Source organism: Xenopus tropicalis, chromosome 9 (genome assembly GCF_000004195.4).
Source record: "Xenopus tropicalis strain Nigerian chromosome 9, UCB_Xtro_10.0, whole genome shotgun sequence".
Classification (NCBI taxonomy): domain Eukaryota; kingdom Metazoa; phylum Chordata; class Amphibia; order Anura; family Pipidae; genus Xenopus; species Xenopus tropicalis.
Window position 1 is genome coordinate 26,170,075 of NC_030685.2, and position 19,142 is coordinate 26,189,216.

The following is a 19,142-nucleotide window of genomic DNA, read 5'->3' on the forward strand; positions in this document are numbered from 1 at the left end:
TAGCAGCTGCTTCTGAGATACCCCCCACCCCAGCACAGACAGGCAGGCAGGCAGCAAGTAGAGGTACTTTCATTACTCACTGAGCGTCTGTGCAATAATTGGGATAGCTCCTACTGGAAAGTGCGCCCCCCAGTGACTGCTCCATAGGCAGCTGCTGTTTGCCCGCCTGCCCCTAGTTCCGCTCCCTGCATCAAGGTCTTTCATGCCTCAGCCAATGGGCTCCGCTCCTCCTCTCACACCCACCGGCAGCAGCAACATCATTCTACAACCCCCCGCTGGCACTCACAGGAGATGGGATGACGTGTGAATGGGAGATGGGCTGCCAATCATGCCACGCCTGCCCATGCTGTAGCTTTAAGATGAGCCGGGGAGATAAGCTCAGTCAGTGTTAGCTCAGTCAGGAGCTCAGAGAGCAGCCAGGGAAGAGTCTCAAGCCCAATTGCATGGAAGCAGAGGGAGGAAGGTGGCTGTGAGCAGGTTTTACTCTGAGACTACTCAAGGAAACTCCAGCTCAGGACAAATCCAGTCCAACTCAGTGTTTTATTCATTGTGAAGGGACTGGGCTCTGCTGCGCTTCTCAGGATTGTACTTGCATCGTTGACTTCTTTTGCTTCTGGTCTTCTTTGTGCTCCAGTTGGAAGTTTCTGATACAAGACAATGATTACTCTGCTCTGGGGCATCACTTGCCTACTGGCCCTTGTCAGTGGCAACAGCGTCAAAACGCAAGCGAGCACAGGGGAGCGCTTTGTTTGCACCGCTATTCCTGCCGATGCCAGCCCGGGGTGCCCCATGGCGCACGAAGCGCTATCCCAGGAAGATGTACTGCGCTCCACTGTATTCCAGCTGCGAGAGACCATCCTTCAGCAGAAAGAGACCATCGGGAACCAGAAGGAGACTATCCGGGAGCTGACTGCCAAGCTGACCCGGTGCGAAAGCCTCTCGGAGGGAGGAGGAGGGCCGGACGGAAAGCACGGCTCTTGGAGGAAGGTGCCCGGCAAGTCAGGAGGCAAAGACACCATGGGGGACCTGCCTAGGGACCCAAGTCAGGTCATTGACCAACTTAGTCGCACCATGCAGTCTCTGAAGGACAGACTGGAAAATCTAGAGGTATTGTCTGCTCGTTATACTGAATACTAATGTTACTTAGTATTAACTAAGTAGTGCCCTACCGTCCTGTAGTAACAATCTGCCCCAACATGACTTCCATAGAGTGCTAGACTTCTGATGTAACTGTACAGACCAGGATAGTCTTACCAACAGGCATGTACAGCGTATATTCATGTATTTAGCGCTGCCGCATAGCCTCCCTCCCGGGTACATGGGCGCTGCGCTCCAAAGAACAGAAAGAAGTTTATGCGCTCTCCGAGGTGCTGACATTTCATTCCAAGCTTGGTACTGTATGCATTAAATATTAGCCCCCTATGTACCCCCCCTCACTATATCACATCATAAAGGTGTATGTGCTCTCCGGTCTATTCAAAGCTCTGTTATAAAATAGATATTCCCTATGTGCCCTCACTATATCGGTTCCCCAAAAAAGAAGTTTATTTCCTCTCCGAGGGACTGACCTTCCATTCAGAGCTTGTGTACATTCCATTCATACAGCAGCCCATTCAGTGGGTTTGTATTAGCGGGCTGGTTCCATACAGAGCTGTACAGGGAGCTGTCACTGGTGCTGAACCTGTAGCTGCGGAGATTTTAGGGGCAGGAGTTTCAGAGTTTTTGTGATCGGAACCTGTATTGTGGGCTATGTGGTACCCCAAGCTCATCACAAGGTTAATGAAATATAAATTAATGGCTGAAACAGTCACCCTAATGCAAGTCAAGAGAATTCACCCCAAAATGTCACCCTGTCAAACCTTTACTCAGTGCTCCCTTCCTATGCATTGAGCCCTATAGTTTGTTAATAACTGTTATAGGGCTTATAGCTGCATGGGAACAACGTATATAGGGGCAGGTAATATGTATTCAGACAAACAGAATTATCTTTAACAGGAGTAAAGGCAGGGGGTGACTGCTGCAGGACACATACAGAGAAATACAATATACATGGGGCAGAGGTTGACAAGTGATAATGAACATTGCATGATTTATATAATACAGTGCATGTATTTTCATTGTTTTGTTCTCAGACATTGATTACACTGTGCAAACAGCAGAAACTTTAATTAAAATGTCAATAATTAATATTTTTCTTTTGTACAGTGTCTTTAGAAAATAATAAGGCAGGGATATTAAATGCCATTTAAATTCCCTGCTAATTCAGAGTCGGATCACTTATACCCCATGCTGAGCTCATCAATAATAATGTATGTTTATGTTCCATAAGTGGGGCATCTCCAGAAAATGACTTGCTGTGCTCTGCTCCAGTTACACTCTACAGTGTAATTCTTTGTGTTCTCTTGTCATATTGAATTGAATATCTTCGTAGTGTTGCAAGGCTGATTTAGTTAGTAAATGGGTTTGATACTTCTGTAACATGCATGAGTTTTATCTGCAATCATGGAGACAATATTAATGCTTATATAGATGTCATGCTTATAAAGATCTAACTGACAGCTAGAAAGAATTGTTCAATGACCCCCCCTCTGGTAGGGTTGGGAATAACATCCACAGCCAGCCCCAAAGCTCCCTACTTTTTATATAGAATGGAGTAGGGGTGCTACCTACTTGCAGATATTTTGTGCCCTACCCCAGACCTTTATAATGACAGGAGAAAATGCTATGTATAAAGTATATGGTATTTTAATATCCACCTTACCCTGAAGGTGACAATGGGGGGGGGGGGGGGGGGGGGTAGCTTATTTTCAACAAAGAAGAGGGCAAGAACTAATTGAAGAGCACATTGTAGACTTTTGTGTCCTAACCTTTCTAACAGATGCCTTATTGATGTGTCTTCTTTGTTAAAGCATCAGCTGAGATCCAATGTGTCCTATTCAGCTATGCCTAATGACCTTCGAGAGATGCTTCAAAGAAGGCTGGGGGACTTGGAGCATCAGCTTTTAAATAAAGTGACTGAACTTGAAGATGAGAAGTCATTGCTACATAACGAGAGTGCAGCTCACAGACATAAGACAGAGTCAGCCCTCACTGCTCTCTTGGAAAGAGTTAATGAACTTGAGAAAGGTAATGAAGCAATATCTGCTACCTGCAGCATAGACCTATATCTATCTATCTATCTATCTATCTATCTATCTATCTATCTATCTATCTATATATATAAAAAATAATAATTTTACCATCTACTACTGTCCCTCCGTAGCAATGCATGCAGCCAAATTGGTGAAATGATCACATTTATCCAGTTCCTCTACATAGGACAACATTTTTTAGCGTATCCTTAAAAGGGTTGTTCTTCAAATTGACTTTTAGTATGATGTAGATGTTAATATTCTGAGACAATTTGCAGTTGGTCTTCATTTTTAATCTTTTGTGGTTTTACAGTTATGTAGCATTTTGTTAAGCAGCTCTCCAGTTTGGAATTTTTAACAGCTATATGGTTGCTATGGTCTTATTTACCATAGCAACCAGGCAGTGGTGTGAATGTGAAACTGGAATATGAATAAGAGAGGATCTATATAGGAAAACAAGTAATTAAAAGTAACAATAACAGTAAAACTGTAGCCTCACAGAGTTTTTTGGCTGCCGGAGTCAGTGACCCCCATTTGAAAGCTGGAAAGAGGCAGAAGAGGAAGGCAATAATTAAAAAATAAATAATGAAGACCAATTAAGTTATTGAAGTAGTAATTGAAAAGTTACTATAATATACCAGAAGTTACCGTAAAGGTGAACCTTCCTATTAATGTAAAACTAATACCAAGCCATGGAGTAAGTTGATTTTTGGAGGCACCTCTCTGTAGAAAACGGTGGTTTTACAATGGACTTTATGAGAAAGCCTTTAATTACCACATTTGAAAACCCATGGTTTGAGATATTTTACAGCTGTGTAACCATTATGGTTTGACTGTAATGATCGACAGAAAGAGAAAGGATTTGGCAGGTTGAAGTGGAACAGGGAATAAGTGTAAATTTGTGCCGCAGAGCCCTGAGCTTTCTGTAACAATGGGGGGTTAGAATAAATGATGAGATGTTGACGTAGAAGCTTGAGTTTTGCAGGTTGGCTCCTCAAGGGGCTGTATGACTGCCAGTGGCTTTAGAGTGACAGATACATGGAAATATATATATAAACCAAGAATTTAATTGTTTAATGAAAACTATGGAATCCATTATAAAAATGAAAGACCTATTACATTAGCAGCTAAGGGTTTGATAGTTTTTATGCTTTTAAACATTGATGTCAGACATGCTGGGGCGGGTGTGAAAACCTTGTATTATGCAGATGTACCTACAGGAGTAGTCTGTACCATGAGTGAGCATGGCTGGAACTAACAAGCTGTTGTACAACATGCAATATAGGAAGGGAAACCTTCTGAGCTGCTCTCAATAGGGAAGGTTAAACACAATTTATGTGGAATATGAACTACAGCAGGAATTTGTAGAAAATGTATCTTTACCTTAAAGCAAAAACACACTCATTCTAATCTGTCTCTCTATCATCTATCATCTATCATCTATCTATCTATCTATGTATCTATCTATCTATGTATCTATCTATCTATCTATCTATCTATCAATCATCTATCTATCTATCTAATGCTTTCTATTGCTTTCTCTCTGTTTATCTATCTATCTATCTATCTATATCTATCTATCTATCTATCTATCTATCTATCTATCTATCTATCTATCTATCTATCTATCTATCTATCTATCTATCATCTATTGCTTTCTATCTATCTATCTATCTATCTATCTATCTATCATCTATCTATCTATCTATCTATCTATCTATCATCTATCTATCTATCTATCTATCTATCTATCTATCTATCTATCTATCATCTATCTATCTATTTATCTATCTATCTATCTATCTATCTATCATCTATCATCTATTGCTTTCTATCTATCCATCTATCTATTATCTATCTATCTATCTATCTATCTATCTATCTATCTATCATCTATCTATCTATCATCTATCTATCTATCTATCATCTATCTATCTATCTATCTATTGCTTTTTATCTATCTATCTATCTATCTATCTATCTATTTATCTATTGCTATCTATCTATCTATCTATATCTATTGCTATCTATCTATCTATTGCTTTCTCTCTGTCTATCTATCTATCTATCTATCTATCTATCTATCTATCTATCTATTATCTATCTATCTATCTATCTATCTATCTATCATCTATTGCTATCTATCTATCAATCTATCATCTATTGCTTTCTCTCTGTCTATCTATCTATCTATCTATCTATCTATCTATCTATCTATCTATCTATCTATTGCTATCTATCTATCTAACTATCTATTGCTTTCTCTCTGTCTATCTATCTATCTATCTATCTATTGCTATCTATCTAACTATCTATCTATCTATCTATCTATCTATCTAGCTATCATCTATCTATCTATCTATCTATCTATCTATCTATCTAACTAGCTATCATCTATCTATCTATCTATTGCTATCTATCTAACTATCTATCTATCTATCTATCTATCTATCTATCTAGCTATCATCTATCTATCTATCTATCTATCTATCTAACTAGCTATCATCTATCTATCTATCTATCATCTATCTATCTATCTATTGCTTTCTCTCTGTCTATCTATCTATCTATTGCTATCTATCTAACTAGCTATCATCTATCTATCTATCTATCTATCTATCTATCTATCTATCATCTATCTATCTATCAATTGCTATCTAACTATCTATCTATCTATCTATCTATCTATCTATCTATCTATCTATCTATCTATCATCTATCTATCTATCTATTGCTATCTATCTATCTATCTATCTATCTATCTATCTATCTATCTATCTATCTATCTATCTATCTATTATCTGTCTAATGAAGTGGTGAGAATAGTGCTTTTTAATTGCTGGTGGCATGTAGAGCTTTAACAACATTCAGCTGTGTAATTAATTGGAAACAGGGTGATTAATTAATTTGATGGAGGAAGCCACATGGAGAGAGAGAAAGACCTGATTTTTTTGTCACCTTTCCAATATATAATATAAACTCATTTAATTTTAAGAATCCCACCGTGCCTCGCAGGATTCTCTCTCTCTCCTGTCTCATTCCATCGAAAGCAATTAATGTGTTGTCATTTTCCTATTAAATCTGCATCCAATCTGTCCATGAAATGTGATTTTAGTATTATAAATGCAATTCACCATTATACAGAGCAGTGAATAGTGGGGGGTTGCAGGGCTTGAGTTAAAGATATTGAGAATGCAGAATATCATGGGGGCTTCTTTTCAGCTGGCACTGGGGCGAGACCCTGTTTGCCATTTTCAACTGTCTTTAGTGAGGAGCATTTGCAGCTCAGCATTTTATAAAACAATGTATACCCACCCCCTGATTTATTAAGCAAGTATTATTTTTTATACTTTACCCTATAACATAAACAACGTGGTTATAGTTTTTTTGCACACAGCAGATTCCAGTTCTACAGTGCATGTATCTATGTACTTACATGTAAATTGAAGCTGGCATAGGCTATAGGCTTTCTCTGTAGCAAGTTCAGCCCTGTCATTGTTGCACATAGGAAGTGAAGCCTTCCTATGTACAGAATGGATTGCCAGATGATGAGAACAATCAATACAACTCCTTGCAAATCCAGCGGGACATGGTGCACTGATTGCATTTAATTTTATTGGTTCTGGATCAGTGCGGCCCTGAAACTTGTATTCATTAGACACGAGGCCTGTTAGTACTACCCTACTTTATTGTTTGTTTAAGTGGAAAGGACATAGAAGGTTAACTACAGTCTGTTTTGTGATTCTCCGCTACTACTGTGTATCATGATTAGTAAAAACATAGTTGGAAAAAAAAAATACTCTAGTCAACGTTCAGTAGGTTAATTGGTTATATATCCTTTCTCCAGGAAGCAACACATTCAAGTCGCCAGATGATTTCAAAGTCTCCCTCCCACTCCGCACCAATTACTTGTACGGCAGGATTAAGAAGACTCTGCCTGAGCTCTATTCCTTCACTATCTGCATGTGGCTGAAGTCCAGCGCATCACCCGGAATCGGAACGCCATTCTCCTACGCTGTGTCGGGCCAAGCCAATGAAATTGTACTCATTGAATGGGGCAACCATCCTATCGAGCTGCTGATTAACGACAAGGTACTAATGTGCTTTTTAAAAAAAACCATTTTCCTATCACATAATCTGTGATGTCACAGAGGGGGCGGGAAAGTGCAGGCACCCACCTATAAACAGACACTGCCTGTTGGGTTTTGGGCCACCCCACACATTACTACCATGCAGGTTTGTTCAGTATGTACAGTAAACTTATTCCTGCCCTTTACATGCAACACCACATGGACATTTAGGGGCTCAAGTTGGGCTCTCCAGTTGCTGATAAGGGGTGCATCCTTGGCTCCCTAGTGTTCTGTTTAAAAGGGTTCAAGTTTAAGTTAACTTTTAATATGTTATATAATCTCCTATTCCTAGCACCTTTGCAATTGGTCTTCATTATTTATTTTAAAGTTTTTTAATGATTTGTCTTCCTCTTCTACATCTGTCCATCTTTCTATTCAAGCCCTGTCCTGTGCATATTCCAGTCTCTCATTCAAACCACTGCCTGGTTGCTAAGATAAACAAAACTCTAGCAACCAGATAGCTGCTGAAATTTGAAGCTGAAACAAAAAATCCCTAATAAATGAAAACCAATTGCAAATTGTCTCAGAATATCATTGTCTACATTAGACTAAAATTCATTTAAAGGTGAACACCCCCCTTTAAGGGTATCCTGTGAGTCTGTAGTTCAGGTAGTCATACCTGTGAAGGTAATTAAGCCCTGATAAAAGAACTGTGGCCTTGGGCATTAAATGGGGTTAAATTAAATAAGTGTGGTTTTATTTATACAAATGTGTCTATGAACAGGCACAGGTTGCTATCATGAGTGCAATAATCAATTAAATGCAATTCAAACTGGTGCCTGCTGGGAGCTGTTGTGCCTTTTTACCCCTATGTTACCAATGAAACAGTGATGTCTTTAGATCAGACATACAGTATGCATAGTTACATAGTTACATAGGGTTGAAAAAAGACCAGAGTCAATCAAGTTCAACCCTTCCAAGTAAACCCAACACCCACAACCTATACTTACCTATCTATACACTCGCATACATAAACTATATACACAAACATTAATGCTATCTATAGATATTAGTATCACAATATGCTACTGAGCAACAATTACTAGCATTCCCTGTAAGGCTTTGAATGGACAGGTGTTACAGGGGTTGCCATGTTATAACAGACTTATCATTCTCCATCACAAATGTATCAAAATGATGTTAAATATAATAACAATGTGGTATATTGCCTCAGACAGGGCATAATCCCAGTTGGTTGCACCAAGCCCATGAGGTGTAGGCTGGGCAGGCCATTTGTACAGCTCAGGACAAGCAGTGCTCTATGTGTATATAAATTAGCACCCCCTTAGCTGTGTTTACAGGATAAGGAGAGTGAACTGTATCATTTGGTTGCTATGTAGTGTTTGCACCACTGCCTATTAAACCTGTAAACATATAGTCCCAAGGTGTGTAGTAATAATGTTGCTAGGAGACTTACTATTTAGATCAACCGAAATTCAGTGCTTGCCAGAACACAAGATTTCACGGGCTGCTGTAAATTCCCACTTCTTAAAAGAATTCCCAGTGTTAGGAGCATCTCATACCAACAGAAACATCTACAGCACAATAAGGGCTGCTGCTACCGTAACAATGGGCCAGCTGCTCGCACACTGATTCATATCAGCTCATCTGTAAAGGGCTAGTAGGGAAATATTTGCAACCTAGAGCAGCCAGTATGCTGTGCCAGTTAATGGAATATGAACAGGATCACTTTGCTCTTTAGCCTAAGTCCTTTTGGCATGGTGGCAAGAGAATTATTAAAAACCGGCCAATAGACTGGGGCAGTGTTTTTTATGAATTTTTTTATCTTATTTATATTTTTACCCCTGGCACTTAGCACTTTTTTGGATTGTGGTGCAACAGACCTCTGGTCGGAAGCGTGGATCTAGGGCGGGATGTATGGCCATGAGGCTCTTTCTCTCCCTTACACCTGGCCCCACTGTGGGTGCAAAAGTTGTCAGGTCTTTTTCAGGGGACCATTGGTTTATCCTGCCACCTTCTAGATGGAGGGTGAAAGACAAAAGGACCCCCCCTAGCCTTGCGGAGAAGGGGATCTGAAGACCCTTGCCTCCTGCAGGCCTTTTGGCCAGGCAGGTTGGGGGTAAAGAGGCTCCCCGTAGCTTCAGCAAAGGATACTTGCATTTTTTGGTGAAGGAAGCACTCGGGCAATAATCAACAAGATCATCTTGAATGGTTTAAAAACCTGTACTATTTTCTAGTAGTAGTAGGTGTAGTGCTTCACCAACCTGTAAAGCTTGCTTGGAAAGTTTTAAGGTACAAGTATTATATAGGTACACCTAAATTTCCACAAATTTCCACTTCCGTGTTAACATGACAAAAAGGCATGTGATTTTTTGGATTCGGTTCGGCCAGGACCATGGATTCAGCCGAATCCTGCTGAAAAAGACCAAATCCTGGTCAAATAGCGAACTGAATTCTGGATTCGGTGCATCCCTAATAATTAGACAGGGTAATGTCCCTTTAGTTGATATATAAATCCATTTGTTTTGCTAACTAGAAAGATACATGCAAATAACCAAACCCACTGCCATTAAGTACATCTTTTCTATTTATTTCTTGCTTGGATGCAGGTGGCTCAGCTCCCATTTACTATTGGAGATGGAAAGTGGCACCATATTGGTATCACGTGGACAACAAGGGATGGAATATGGGAAGCATTTCTAGATGGTGAAAGACTTGGCTCCGGGGAGAATCTTGCCCCTTGGCACCCAATTAAGCCAGGTGGAATTCTTATTCTGGGCCAGGAGCAGGTGAGTGAGCAGTATAATTGGCCATTATGTTCCCGATGCCAGTAAAAGCACATCCCTATATATATATATGACTTTGCTATCCCTGATACGCTGGGGAGCAATGTGCCTTTTTTTTCAAGTAAACTATTGATCTGAACAAACTGCTGCATTGAGATGAATGAACCTACGAATACAATTCATATTTCCACCTTTAGGGCTTTAGGGAATAAACCATAGCTGCAGGACAAAGTGTACTGTTTATTTCTCATCTAATTCTCCTCCTTAATCTCCTATTCAGCAAGCTTTAGGGTTTTTTTTTGTATAAAAACTGCACATAAATTGCATTAGATAGAGGTTGCTTTTGGGTATCTACATTCAGAGCATTCGTATCCTTTGCTCACTGTGTAATTAATTCTCTAACTATAATTAACTTTGTTTACAAAGGATTCCCGTAAATGAAAAAACGTCTTTCTCCCAAATGAACAAACATGTTTTTGTGCATATTTCTCTCTTTGCTTTTAAAGCACATGTAACTCGCTGCTATCCAGTCTAAATATGAAGCTTAATGTTCTTATATTCTTACAAGAGGGCACCATGAAATGTTATATTAATCATTACTTCCAAAGGCTGATCATTCACTCAATGCCATGATAATGTTGTGCTGTCTGAAGTTGCATTAAAAGGAACCTCCATCAAACATTTTCAGATCCATCCCCAAACTATAAAACCAGAACTAGAAATGCCATTTTATATACTGAACTTATCGCACCAACCTAAAATTTCAGCATTGCTATAGTAGTAATGATCCAGGACTTCAAACTTGTCATAGGAGCTCCCCATCTTGTTAGAAGTTATGTTCGAAGTGTCAGTGACACTGCACATGCTCAGTTGTCTCTGAGCAGCTGTTGAGAAGCCAAGCTTATGGGTCCTCTCAAAATATCAAGCAGAAAATGAGGTTTGTCTGTCATATACGCTGATGCTACAGTGCTGGCTGCACTGAATTCAGAGCTGCCATACAATGTGCATCTAAATAAATTACTAATCAGCCTTGCATTGTGACTTTTACATTCCATATATACAATATATTGTGAGTGGGTCCCTAAGCTCAGTAACTGACAGCAGAGAATGAGCAGGGAAAGATGGGGAGCTTCTGGGGCATCTTTGGAGGCACAGATCTTCCCTGCTAAAGGGCTGGGGTTGCCTTAGGCTGGTACAGTAGGCCAAAACATAATGTAGAGCATTTCTATCCTACTTTTTTAGTTAAGCTTTAGTTCTCCTTTAAATGTCAGTAGTGTAACTATAGGGGGGCAGGGGTGTAACTATAAGGGGGATCTGTGGGGTATAGGCGCAGAACTAGTGATGAGCAAATTTTTTCACCAAGCATGGATTTGCAGCGAATTTCCACATTTCGCCATTGGTGAATTGTTTCACAAAACTTGCATGAAAATTCGCAGCGGAAAAATTCGTCATGTGGATTTTTTTGTCACGCGTCAAATTGGGCACGGTCGCGTCAAAAAGGGTGCGGTCACGTCAAATAGCTTGGGCGTCAAAAAAATAGACGCGGGCGTAAAAAAAAACGCACAACAAATGTGTTTTGCGAATTTTCTTGCCGTTTCGCGAATTTTCTTGCCGTTTCGCGAATTTTATGGCGAAACGGGACAGATTCACTCATCACTAGGCACAAGTCCCCCTTCCCCATACTTAAATGCATTGCTGCTGCATGGGAAGGGGAGGTTTGGGGTGTGAATTGCATGTTAGCCTTGTTGATAGTGGAGGGGATGGAAACCTCCCCTCATAAATGTCCTGGCAAATAGAAAACTATAAATATCCTCTTCCCTATAACAATATAACCTTTCTCTCAAAATGAAAGAAAATGTAATTCTCAGCAACTTGACAGTGTCCATTAATTAAAAATGTTCCATGGAATTAAAGTTATTTGCTAATGTCATTGTCATTGAAAGCAGGCTGCACTCTGACTCCCATAGCTTTGTAGCCAAACTGACCTGGAGCAGAACTGACTTTTGCAGCAATATTTCAGGAACGAGAGCCAACAGAGCAGAAAGGGGCAGACAAATACTGAATAAAATAGCAGTTGCATTTACAGATAACTTTAACACCGCTGATAATGTGTAATGAAAGCGTGTCGGAAAGTCATTTTCTTTCACTGTGAAAAAAAAACATTTTCAAGGGGAGTTCTCCATTTATAATGGATTCAAGAAGATTTTTTTCTTTAGTTATATCTGCAGGCAACCCATGGATCTTCTTTTAGTGGGAGAACTTCTTAAAAGTCAATTCTCAATGTCCTCATATTCCCCTAGTTTATTAACTTCCATGGTATCTCCAGGGTAGGACTAAGGGTAGCCAACCCCGGGTGTCTCAGTAACAAAGATATCACCCAGTGTGGGTTCCTGCATACTGATGTATCTCTGACTATCTGAATGTCCTTCAGTCACTAATATAAATGTTTTTATTAAGTCTGTTTTATATTTGAGAATCAACAATGTATAGATTATGTCATGTGGCAGAAGTGAAGACAAAAGGCAACCTGAAAAGCAACTGTATGGCCACACTGAACTGTATTCCCATTAGGAATGCACCAAGCCCAGAATAGGGATTCAATCTGATTCCATAGGGTCTGGATTTGCTTCAGCAAAATAGTTTTGTGTCTTTAAAGCTCAATGTGGGAGTAGTTTGTTCACAGATGATGCACTTGTTTACTGTATCTCAAAATTGAATGTGCGAATTAGGGGTTGGATTTGGTTCAGTATTCAGCCAATTTTTTTTGTAGAGAATTTGAATTTCATCCAAATCCAAAAATAGATTTGTTGCTTCCCCATTTCACACACTGTATAAAGGGACGCAAGTGGAGTGCAATTTTGAGTGCAATCATGTTTTTTCCCCATAATGCATCCTTTTTACCCAAAATTCCAGCATTGTTTTGGGCACTTCATTAGCGGGCGTTGTGTCTGACACAATTATGGGCAAAATTAATGTAACTGCGCTTGTACTTTGTAGCAATTATACTGAATATAATAAGTCCATTTGGGGTTATTTCCAGTGTTCAGTGTGGGAGTTGTTTATGCACCCTATTCTTTAGACCCAAGGGCACTGCTCTCATTGACACAGGGCACTAAAGGAACCCTGGAACCACTACTACACCAGTGCTAGAGTTTCTCAATAGGTACAACTGTGCTTGATTTGGAACAGGGGGCAGAAAAGAATGAGCAGCGCCGAGCACAACTATACAGAAGTGCAAGGAACACATTTTGATCAAAGTACTTTTAATGAATTGGGTTTTACATCCCACAGACTGCGGGGAACTGTGGTTGTAAATGACCCCCCAATGTGTTGAAATCAATGCTGTATACTGTAAGTGCTGCCCTGATGAAGCCTTTGTAGCTCTTTTCAAACAATAATAATTTGAAAAAGTCATTGTTTTAAAGCAACTTTAACCAAATCAAATCATATAGTATCATATCAGATGACTCTGTATAGTCCTATTTACCTTAAAATGAGCATCTATGCCCTGTTCAAGGTTGTTTAAACCTATACAGACACGATATTCATGAAGTACAGAATACAAGGATTAATGCATACATAGACATGCAGGATACAGAGATCCTGGTTTGTTCTTTGGCACAAAGTAAAAAGCTCATTTTGTACAAATTTTACCAATTTTCTCCCTTCAACCTTTTGTTCTTATTCTTTTTTTGTTCTGTTTTGTTGCTTCTGTAGGACACAGTCGGGGGCCGGTTTGATGCAACCCAAGCCTTTGTTGGAGAAATGAGTCAATTTAATATATGGGATCGTGTTCTCAAAGCAGAAGAAATTGTGAACATTGCAAACTGCTCCTACAATATGCCTGGCAACATCATACCGTGGGTTGATAATAATGTTGATGTCTTTGGAGGAGCCACTAAATTACCCCTGGAGCCATGTGAAGAGCGCCTGACAGAGTCATAGCTAAAACTAGAGATTCCCCCCAAAGTGCCCTACTTTATTGAGACAATCTCTGTTGAGGTTTTTGGTCCTACAATGCACTTATTTGCGCAAACATATTTTTTAAACCCCTAAGAAGCAGGCATGGTTGTTATGGGCTTTGTTTTTTAAGTGTATTGCCATAGTGAAGCATTCTACTAAAAGGCTGTGTCTTTAGGGGTTGGATGAACAAGTCCCTGTTTGCCATATAATAACAAGAAAATGATGTTTAGGTTGCATACTGGCAATCACACGTGCAATAAGAACAATAAGCATGTACAGATATACACATATTGATCATTGTCTGGAAGCACCACATGGAAATATTCAGTGGCCAATTGCAATTTCTCTCTGGGTAATGTGTTAACCATATTACACATAACATCCATTTACATACAATGATGAAAATGTGTATACATTGGTTGCAGTTGAATAAATCCAGGCCTATTTATTGTTTTGTTGGTATGCCTTAAGCAGGGGCAGGCAACCCATGGCCCCTAATATTATGTTGAACTACTTCTCCTGGCAACAAAAGTTGTCACCCTTAGCCAAATGGTTCTTCTTTAGAAACCAGCCTATGTCTGTCACCTAACTGATATGAGATTTATGTAATGCCTTTTTGGCTAACTGAGGTGGCTAGTTCTTCAAGCTTCTACAATATGCCTGATGAAGAATCCTATCTGCACGCAGAAGTATCAAAGGTGCCTCCTGCATCGTACATAGCAGATTTTGATGCATGGGTTGGCCCGAAACCTGTGGGATCCAAGGGGTTTAACCATGGGTTTGGCAAGTGTGGGTTGAGATTCTGATTACAGACACAGGTTTCAGGTGGACTGGTGGTGGGCCAAACTTCAGCAGAGCTCTCTGTTGATGATGTAATTGGAGCAACTCCTCCCCTCTGGTGATGTAATCTCACTAATCCCAACTTTGATCTTTGATATCATTATTGGGAGTTTGGATGAGTTTGGGTCATAAAAGGTGCAGTGGTGGATAAAAAAAAATCAAGATGGAGGTGCAGAGTTCGGCGTGCAGTGTTGCTAGGCACAGGCCAGCCCTGTTCTTACTGCAATACAATGCCCCACTGCGGGCCGAACCACCACTACATACAGGGAGGGGGATGCCTATATGTCTCACCCCACCTGCTCCTCAAGAATACTGCGTTACCGAACACAGGTAGCACTGTATTCATGGAGGCAGCTGCAAATCTCTGTGCTCTGAAACCTGGGGCAATGTGCAAAAAAAAGGCTAAATGCAACTTTTTTTGCACATTGAACACTGACTGCCTGTTTGTAAACGACCACTTACAACTCTGCACATCAGCATTAATAAACGACACTTATCTGCTATTAATATTTATAATGAGGCATATCCCTAATATACGCACATTAATATTGCTTCTCCCATCACAGGAATGGCCTTTATACAAAATGGAAAATTGATCCAGTTTTCTGATTAAAACTGCACTTTCCATAAAGACAAATATATTATATTATATATATATTATTTATTATTTTTTTATGTTAAAAGGAGGCTACTCTTATCTGATAAATGAAAGAAAATGCCCTCTCTAGACACGGATATTAAAGAAAACAACCTTTTATATGAATTTGTATTAACTTTTTTGCCAGCACAATTCTAAGCATTCAGGGCAAGCTTGATATGTATACGTGTAATTACACCTCAGTAGTGGGATATGAGTATTTCTTAATATGGAGTGATGATAAATCTTAGGGGTAATTACGCATTTTTTAACATTTCTCGCAGCGGCTATAAGGACTGAAATGTCACAGGAGCTGGGATTTTGGTGGCTTCATTTTCAGCTAAACACTTTAAACTGCCTTCAGACTCATTCCTGGGGTTCACATGTCAGATCCAACACTGTTTTCTAGCTGTTTCCTGTGATTCTGCATGCAGTTGGGTAGGGGGACAGTGGGGTAGGTGCAATTTCAAGCCCATTTAGTTTATGCCCCTGAGCCACAGTGAGCGCTATCCAGTATGAAAGCTCTGATTCGCTCTGGTTACAGAGCAGACCTATTACACATATGATATTATCCCATAGTGTCTAAAAGTTTAAAGGCTACAGGCATATCCTAATACAGGGCTGTGCACAAAGGCATGAGATGTTCATGCTTCAAACCCAACTTGTCCATTATTGTATTATGGGGTAAACCAGATAACTGATCCAATACATGGGAAATGTCTAGTCACCACCCTGTCACCTCAGGGACCCCCCAGTCGCAAAACTCACCCCAGCTTACACCTCCCCTCACCCCTGATCATGCACTGCATTCCTCTCACTTGTGGCTATGATTGGGGGTTCTAGAGGAGTGCTCTGTGCTGGGTCAGCAGGGCCCATTGGATTTTTTCCCCCAATGTCCTGCCGACTTAGTCTGACCCTACTACTGAATATACTACAGATATGTCTGGCTGTGGCCAATGAAATAGAGGTACCATGTGTTCAGGTGGAAATTACTTTAATGCCATAAAGCTTCTGTACTTGAAGCATAATGGCACAAAGGTATGTTATTGAGAGTTTTGCTGTCCCTTAAATGTTGATTATAGGCTTGTACCACCAGGTAAAATTATGCCTAGTGCTGGGGAATAACTTTGAGATAAAACCAAGGTGGAGGTCCCATGTTCTCAAAGTAGTAGACGGGCTGCTGCAGTAACTTTAGAATATACAATATTATTTGAGGCTTTTTTCTAATATGCACAAATCAAAGAAGTCTGTGGGGTTGTTGGGCAGGTGGAGGGGGGCATAGGAATCCCTTTGAGGGCTGCACATTCACTGGAGACTGAGCACACCCTGGGATATAGAGCACAGATGAGTTTATTGGTTACCAGCCCCTTCCCAGGCTCTCTTTATTAGTGGTAGGGTCGGGGGGGGATATAATGAGAATGTCCAACTTATGTGCCCCTTTATATAATGGGTTGCCCTAACCCTACCCCAGGGATCCTCAAACTACGGCCTGAGGGCCAGATCCAGCCCCCAAGGTAATTTACCTGGCCCCCGCTGCGTCCTACCTGTCAACTTCAGATGCAGTAGGAAGCTGGAGTGGGCTGCAGTTTGAGGACTATAGTCCCCACAACATTCTGAGGGATCATGAACTGGCCCCATAGGCTGTTGGGCACTAAATTGGTACTGCTCCTATCTAGCCCTATAATACTGAATGTCCCCAACTCTGGGGCAGTCCCATGATGTCAGGGGTCCTTGTATAGGGCCCTTAGAGACAACTCTTAGACATGCATCCCAAAGAAAGAGGAAATTATGATATACAATATATGAAATATTCTATTCTAAACATTCTTTTCTGCTATACACAGAGGGAGCTGATTTATCTAAAACTTTATCTCCGAATGTCTGCTATTTTCAGTTCATTGTTCCGTTACTGTGACTGCGGTGTCTCGCTTCAAGCCCCACGTGCGACAGATAATAGCATGCAAATGATATACAATTAATTTGTACCATGTTTACATTGATTTAGAGGAATTATCCTAAATATAGCAGTGTGGGATATGGTCTTAGATACCTAACTTGGAAACCAGAGGTAAAATGCAACACAATATTTTTCATATTATAAGATTTACAGATCTATTTCTAAGCCTTTTTATACCACAAGAGACTTTAAATGAATATATATACACATATATTATGAGAATAAATATACATTTTAGTTATAGCTATTGCTTTCTACAAACATGGTACAAATATAATTACAGAGATAAGGCTTGCCTTTCCATAAATATATATGACGATCACTTCAGTAATGTTTATTTGATCTTTGTACTTTGATCTTAATATTCATGTAAAAGAGTATTTGTTTCTGTATCAGAAAGACAATGGCCAATGGTAGGCTTTTATTCAGATACATGTTCTTTTGTTTTATTGATGCTATTTATGGTGTTCATCAACAATAAATGTGGTATTTTTGAGTTAATGAACATTGCAATGCAATTTTTTGTATCACCCATTAAAAAAATATTAATTGAAGGCGCCTCACCTTACAGCTTGTAAGGCAGAACTTAAGTATATAGAGATATAGATTACCAATGTTAAGGGGATACTGTATGTGTTGCCATCCTAGATGTTCTAGAGCAGGGTTCCCCAACCCTACTTGTGAGCCACAGTCTAATGTAAAAAGACTTGGGGAGCAACACAAGCATCATAAAAGTTAATGGAGGTGCCAAATAAGGGCTAAGATTGGCTATTAGGGAGCCTCTATACACACTATCAGCTTACATAAGGGTTTATTTGGTAGTAAATCTTGTTTTTATTCAACCAAAACTTGCCCCCAAGTCAGGAATTCAAAAATAACTACCTGGTTTGGGGGCACTGAGAGCAACATCCAAGGGGTTGGTGAGCAAGATGTTGCCCCTGAGCCACTGGTTGGGGATCACTGTTCTAGAGCATTGGGAGGCTGCACCACATGTGGGGCCTAGAATAGGGGTGGGGTGACCTAGCTCTAGCTTCAAGACTGGTTAGGGTGACATTTTGAGGCAATGCCTCTAATACTCTTCTAAGCCCATCTTGAAGGTTTACAAGAGTGATATTTGGGGTTAAGACTTCCTGTTCTATATATTCTGGGAGAGATAGATGAATGGCTGATAGAGTAGTGCTCTCATATTCCTATGAGCTGAGGGTACCCAGAATAAATGATAAACCTTGAAGAGGGGACTTCAACCAGCTGAAAACCTCTGCTCTAGAGTAACCTGCTCGCTGCACAGCAAATCCCCAAGAACACTCCTAGGTCTGTTTCCACAGGACATTCCTGCATTTTTATATACAGTATTTAGTTTTTATGCAATATGATAGATTTCCTTTAGAAACCACTGCCCTTGCTGCAGGGAGACATTATATATGGCCCATGATATCTTTCATTACTTAACATTTTTGTGATAAGTAGTGATGAGCGAATCTGTCCCGCTTCGCCAAAAAATTTGTGAATCTTTCAAAAGATTCGCGAAACGGCGAAAACGTTGCACGTTAAAAAAAATTGTCGCCCGCGGCTATTATTTTGTCTCGTGGCAATTATTTCGTCGCCTGCGGCTATTATTTTGTTGCACGGCTATTATTTTGACGCCCGTGGTTTTTATTTTGTCGCGCGGCTATTATTTTGACGCCCGCGGTTTTTATTTTGTCGCGCGGCTATTATTTTGACGCCCGCGGCTTTTAT

General features: G+C 40.1%; 1 protein-coding gene across 1 annotated transcript; it reads left to right on the forward strand.

Annotated features, from left to right (window-relative positions):
• The first annotated feature begins 407 nt into the window (after positions 1-407).
• Positions 408-15,574, forward strand: nptx2 (neuronal pentraxin 2). Its single transcript, NM_001102834.1, is given in 5 exon segments — positions 408-1,107; positions 2,910-3,126; positions 6,979-7,223; positions 9,832-10,011; positions 13,726-15,574. Coding segments are annotated over 5 exon segments (1,320 nt in total). The 5' UTR covers positions 408-657; the 3' UTR covers positions 13,954-15,574.
• Positions 15,575-19,142: the final 3,568 nt, after the last annotated feature.